We start from the raw sequence: 6,446 nt of genomic DNA, 5'->3' as shown, positions 1-6,446 counted from the left end.
TTTTCCTCCTTTTCCTGGCTCTCCGCTTCCTTGGCTCGCTTTCCCTCCTTCCCCGACGGCTGGGCGCCAACTTTCCCCTTCTTTCCTTCCTTCCTTCCTTCCTTCCTTCCTTCCTTCCTCTTTCTTTCTTTTACTTCCCTCCCTCATTTCTTTCTTTCTTTCTTTTTCTTTTTTTTCCTGTTTCTATCTTCCTTCCTCTTTCTTTCTTTTTCCTCCCTCCCTCCCTCATTTCTTTCTGTCTTTTTCTGTTTCTATCTTCCTTCCTCTTTCTTTCTTTCTTTCTTTCTTTCTTTCTTTCTTTCTTTCTTTCTTTCATCTTCCTTCCTCACTTTCTTTTCCTTCCTTCCTTCTGTCTTTTTCACTTTCTTTCCCTTCCTCTCCTCCAAAGTGGAACTTGTTCCCCAGGAGGAGGGCCAGGGGGAGGGCCAGGGGAGGGGTCTGGGGCCTTGACGCTCGCCTTCCTCCTCTTTTCCTTTTCCCCTTTTCGGCTGGAAAGCATGGAGAGCAGGAGGGCGGTTCCCCGCTGGGCGCCCGGCCTGAATGGGAGCCAATCGCGGTGCCCCTGCCCCTGCCAATCACGCCTCTCCCTCCAATCCCACCCGCGCACCGTCCCAAACTCCGGATCCCGACCGCGCTGCTCAAATGTGCCGAGCGCTCTGCCAATCGCTGGAGGCCAGAGGAGGAGGAGGAGGAGGAGGATGGACGGAGCAGCCGGGGCCCCGAGCCGGGCAGCAGCCGAGGCAGAGGCTCCGCCAGACAAAAGAGGCAGGAGGAGCTCAAGGGCCGCTTAGGCACTCCATGGTTGGCAAGGCCTTGGAGGAGGAGGAGGAGGAGGCCCTGGGAGTGAGGAAGAGGAAGAGGAGGAGGAGGAGGAGGAAGCCGACGAGGAGGAGGAGGAGGAGGAGGAAGGCCGGCTTCCCCCCCGCGGGGCTGGCCCAGGGCAGGGCTCCCCCCGTCGGCCTGCATGCGGCCATGAGTTGCAAGAGGAGGAGCCCCAGCCTGCGCTTGGCCGACTTGGCCGCTTTGCACGTCGGAGGAGCTGGCGGAGGAGGACCAGGGGGCTTCCCCCACTTGCTCCGGGGGGACCTGGCCTCCGCGGACCCCTTCGGGCCCCAGTCCCCGGCCCAGGCCGCCCCGGAGCCCGCCTACTCCTCCGGCCGTCGAGGGGAGCAGCAGCCCCAGCAGCAGCAGCAGCCGTCGCCTCTGCCTCCTCCTTCGCCCATGTTCATCTCCTCGGCCGGCACCTACGGCGGGGAGCCCCACGGAGGCGCCTTCCCGGGCCTCCCCCACGACCCTCCGACGGGGCCGCAGCACCCGCTCAACGGCCAGATGAGGCTGGGGCTAGCCGTGGCGGCGGCGGCGGCAGCCGCGGCAGAGTTTTACGGCCGCGTGGAGCCCTTCCGAGGGCCCTCCGCCGTCGAGGCCTCCGCCTACGGACCCCCGACGGCCCACGGCTACCCGGTCAACTTGGCGGCGGCGGCGGCGGCGGCCGCTTTGCAGCAGCAGCAGCAGCACCAACAGCAACAGAATTCGCACTCGCAGCCTGCCAGCCACCCGCAGCCTCCCCCCGCCGGCCCTGCCTCCGCCGCCGCCGCGGCCGCCGCCTTCCTCCGGTACATGCGGCAGCCCATCAAGCAGGAGCTGATCTGCAAGTGGCTGGAGGCCCCCTTCGCCTCCCCTCCCGCGGGGGCGCCCCCTCCGCCTTCGCCCTGCTCCCAGACCTACGGCACCATGCACGAGCTGGTCAACCACGTCACGGTGGAGCACGTCGGGGGCCCCGAGCAGAGCAGCCACGTCTGCTTCTGGCAGGAGTGCCCCCGGCAGGGCAAGCCCTTCAAGGCCAAGTACAAGCTCATCAACCACATCCGCGTCCACACCGGAGAGAAGCCCTTCCCCTGCCCCTTCCCCGGCTGCGGCAAGGTCTTCGCCCGCTCCGAGAACCTCAAGATCCACAAAAGGACCCACACAGGTACCGCCAACCGAGGCAGGGAGGCAGGGAGAGGGGGCTCCTCCCGGCCGCCCCAGGCACTACTCCCACACTCCCTTCCCATCCTTCGTTGCTTCTGCCCTTCACTCTCTCTCTCCTTCCTTCCTTCCTTCCATCCCTCCTTCTTCCTACCTCTCACTCCCCCGCAAGCACTTCCGCACCCTTTCTCTTCCTCCCTTCCTTGCTTCTTTCCTCCTTCCCTTCCTTCTTGCCTTCATTCCTTGCTTGCTTCTTTCCTCTCTTCCTTCCTTCTTCCTTCCTCTCACCCCTCCGCTCCTTTTCCCTCCACAGGCCCTTCCACACTCTTCCCCTCCCTCCCTCTTTCCATCCTTCCTTCTCTCCTTCATTGCTTCCTTCTTTCGTGCCTCCTCTCCTCCTTTCCACTCTCCCACGTTCACTCTCACATGTGGTTTTTTGTCATGAATAAGTAATGTACTTTCCCCCGACACGATTTCTCGTCGAGGCACCCACGTGTGTGGTGTGTGGTGTGTGGTGTGTGGTGTGTGGTGTGTGGTGTGTGGTGTGTGGTGTGTGTTTGTGTGTGTCTCTGGGCGCGCATTGTGGCTACCCCCATCTCCTCCGTAGCGCCCCCTGCGGTCGTGGGGAGGGAAAAATAAACTCCAACCAAGCAGGCCAGCTTTCCTATTCCACAGCATGCTTTGGCAGGCAGAGGAAGAGAGCTGTGGAACGGTGCCAAACCGGGTTATTTCTCCAGTGTGGATGCAGCCTAGGGAGGAGTGTCTCAAAGGATTTCAGAATAAGAATTGGACGTGGGCTTGTATTTCATGGAAGCTTTCCCCAGCGGCTGAAGTCGGAGCGAGTGCGCTCTTTGATCCAACTCGGTTTTGATTTGCAGCCTCCCTTTTGGCTGGACTTTCAAAGGCAGCTGGGATTTATAGGGTTGCGCAGAGACAGATATTACCCACCGGAGGCTGTTTAGAGGGAAGGAGGGAGAGAGAGAAACTTCCCCTAATTGTTTTCCTGATTTATGGCCTGTTTGCTGCAAAGCGGAGGAGTAAAGCAATGGCCAGTGGGGTTTGGGGGCTATAAGAAGAGTTTCTTCCTGACGTTTCGCCGGCATCTCTGGCATCTTCAGGAAGAAGCTCTTCTAGAACATGGCCACCTATAGCCCGGAAAACCCACCCCAAACTATGTGTTTTTAGCTTTTATTTGTCCATGAGCAACATTTCCCCCTCAATGCCGGCCTACATTTTAAGAGTGCCTTGCTCTCCTCTGTGGCGGGGTTCGCTGCTCACCCTGGTTCAGAGGAGGTTTGCCAGTGCTTCCCCTGAGGCTGAGAGAGTGTGACTTGGCCAAAGGCTCACCGTGGGTTTCAACGGCTGAACCCAAGAATAACAGAACTCCATTCCATTGTGTTCCTGAAACGTTCTTAAAACGCAGCCCTAGTATTTCTTGCCTGAGAAAACCCTATGAAATCCAAGCCGACGGGAGGCTTGAGGGCACAGGCACAGACACACAGAGGGAGGTGCCAAACGAACCCGTAAAACCAGGGACCTTGGCCTGCAGTGAGGCAGTGTGGGATAGTGGTTTGAGTGTTGGACCAGGGTTCGAGTCCCACCACTGGGTGACCCTTGGGCAAGTCACACTCTCTCAGCCTCAGTGGAAGGCCATGGCAACCCTCTTCTTAACAAACCTTGCCAAGGAAACCCCAGGATGGGTTCACTCTAGGGTCGCCATAAGTCGGAAATGACTTGAAAGCACAAAACACACACATAAAACTCCATCAGGGCTTGCCATGAAAGGGCTTGGGTCCTCAGAAGCCTGATGAGCTCCAGTACCACAACTTGGGAGTAAGTCCCACCGAGTCCAGGCCCCTGGATAGATGTGGCCCTGAGATCTTTTCCTCTGCGCCTTTAAGGTTTTGCGAATTCCCAAATAGTTTTGGACGATTTCTTTTTAGCCGCTGAAAGAGCTCTCTCTTCTCCATCCAAACAGTGCTAGAGATAGCCAACTGGAAAGAGAATTTGGGATAATCAGTATACACAAGAAAAACGGATTTAACGGATTCCATAAGAGCCACTACTTTGCCCAAACGGAGAGGATGGGCCCAATCCCATCCCTATTAAAACTGGGAAAGGTGTAATCCTTACCAAGGATAGTACTTCATGGTGGTTACCTCTGAGTAAATCTGTTTAAGACTGAGCAGGATGAAGCCATTGAGCCCTGGGGCTCTTGTTTAGAAAACTTGAATTAAAAAAGAACCTGATATTGGGTCCCAGTTAAAATACAATTATATTTCAAACAACATTTAGTGTACTATATGTGTATGTATATATGCCCACACTTTGCAAATAGCCTTATAGGATAGTCTTATACAAAAAGTACACTAAATGTTGTGTGAAATGGAATTGCATTTTAACTGGGATATTCGCTCTCTCTCTCTCTCTCTCTCTCTCTATATATATATATATATATATATATATAATGAATCCCAGTATATATATATTATGTGTGTGCGTGCCCACACTTTGTGAATAGCCTTATACTATGGCCTTATACAAAAAATACACTAAATGTTGTTTGAAGTGTAATTGTATTTAATTAGGACTCATTATCTATATCTATCTATACATCTAGCTATCTGTCTCTCTCTCTCTCTCTCTCTCTCCTCCAAAATAGACTAGCCTTCGTCCAACTGCTCCTCCCTGCCATAGCAACCAGAACAAAAAAGCAGGAGTGTGGTTTTGTGTAGTAAGGCCTCCTTGTCCCTGGCAAGGGGGGAATCTGTATAACAGCCCCTTGCCTTGCTTTGTGTGTGCCTTAGAGGCATGGGTCGGGAAAGATGTCTCAGCATCAACTAGCCCCAGGGAAAATCTATCTATCTATCTATCTATCTATCTATCTATCTATCTATCTATCTCGTCTGTGGCCATACAGGGCTTGGCTTTCTGAGGGAGCTGAGCCTTCTGAATGGAGTGTTTCCATCACAAGGAGCCACTGGGAAAAGGAAAGGATGGGAGGAGAGAGAGAGAGAGATTCAGAGAGAGAGGAAGAGAAGGAGGAGGGAAGGGAGATGTTTAAACAGGTGTTACTGCTATTTCTGAGAAAAAGAAGGATCTCCTCTTGTGAACTACTGGGAAGGGATTATGGCAACATGGGTTTCTGTGGAGACAAAGCTCTCTCTATGTATATTTCCATGTGAGCCCCCATTTTAATCTGTTCTTTAATTCTCCTCCCCCTCCCTATGCCCTTTGGAGGAGAATTATGGACATGGAATAAGGAGCGATGTTTCTATTGCACTGGATGAGTTTATCTGAAATCTGAATTGCATATAGCAGTTGGGACATGGACCTCCTCAGACAACTTTGATTTTGTAGCAAATTGAAAGCTATCTTGTGTATCTGGGTGTTTCTGTTGCACTGTTGTTGTGATGATGAGGATGGTGATTCTTGAAAAGGGGAATGAATGGGAGAGACTGGGCTGGAGCACCATTGCTAAGCTTTAGAGGAGATGGCCCATCCTTTGGAGCTGTTGTTTCCCCTTTCCTTCCCATCCCTGTGTTTGGTTTTAACATGTAAATGCAAAGATTTGGGGGTTCCTTCCTCCCTTCCTATTGAAAAGAAGGGTCCCATGATGGCTGGGTGTTTTGTTTTGTTTTGTCTTTCAGGGGAGAAGCCTTTCAAATGTGAGTTTGATGGCTGCGACAGGAAGTTTGCCAACAGCAGTGACAGGAAGAAGCACTCCCACGTCCACACCAGCGACAAGCCATACTTCTGCAAGGTCAGGGGCTGCGACAAGTCCTACACGCACCCAAGTTCCTTGCGCAAGCACATGAAGATCCACTGCAAGTCCCCTCCGCCTTCTCCCACCCACCGAGGACCTCATGGCTACCATCCTTCGGGGACATCCCTCCGCGACCCACTCTCCCCAATCCAGGACTCTGGCAGGGCTGGCCGTCCTGCCAACCTTTCTCCTCAGGTCACCAACCTCAATGAGTGGTATGTCTGCCAGGCAAGTGGAGCAGTACCCAACCACCTCCACACGCCATCCAGCAATGCCACCTCTTCGGAGGAGGAAGAGGAGGAAGAGGAGGAGGAGGAGGAGGAGGAGGAGGAGGAGGAGGAGGAAGAGACTTACAGGAACTCTGAAGCCAGGACTGTTCGCTAGAACTAGGAGGAAGGTAGAACCCGCCTTTTTGGATGGCAAACCCACAGAAGGCCATCTTGGTTCACGTGGGCTATTTATTCATTATATGAAACCCTATGGTGTTTGTACATGTAATTAATTTAATTAAGACGTTGGACTTGCTTCTCTTTTTTTAAATTTTATTTTATTAAAGAAGAAGACTCTTTAGGAAAATCCCATAAAGTTGGACTGTAAAAGTGACCCACCCTTTCCGCCCCCAAATGTAAGGAAGACACCAGAGAGTTGTTCAGTGTGCACTTCTTGATCTGAAGTTTACGCATTGCCGATATGACCATTGATTGCAATAGGTTTC

The 6,446-nt window shown here is 53.2% G+C and overlaps 1 protein-coding gene across 1 annotated transcript; it reads left to right on the top strand.

Annotated features, from left to right (window-relative positions):
* The first annotated feature begins 540 nt into the window (after nt 1-540).
* LOC149319180 (zinc finger protein ZIC 5-like) lies at nt 541-6,115 on the top strand. The gene is made up of 3 exons (XM_089508401.1): nt 541-878; nt 945-1,969; nt 5,616-6,115. Exons 1-3 carry the CDS (start codon nt 541-543, stop codon nt 6,113-6,115), a joined length of 1,863 nt encoding a protein of 620 aa, XP_089364527.1.
* The last annotated feature ends 331 nt before the right edge of the window (nt 6,116-6,446 follow it).

Source organism: Sceloporus occidentalis, unplaced genomic scaffold (assembly GCF_023333645.1).
Source record: "Sceloporus occidentalis isolate IW3139 unplaced genomic scaffold, rSceOcc1.0.p SCAF_2, whole genome shotgun sequence".
NCBI lineage: Eukaryota > Metazoa > Chordata > Lepidosauria > Squamata > Phrynosomatidae > Sceloporus > Sceloporus occidentalis.
The sequence above is the reverse complement of the archived record's forward strand: the minus strand, read 5'-3'. Positions and strand labels throughout refer to the sequence as shown.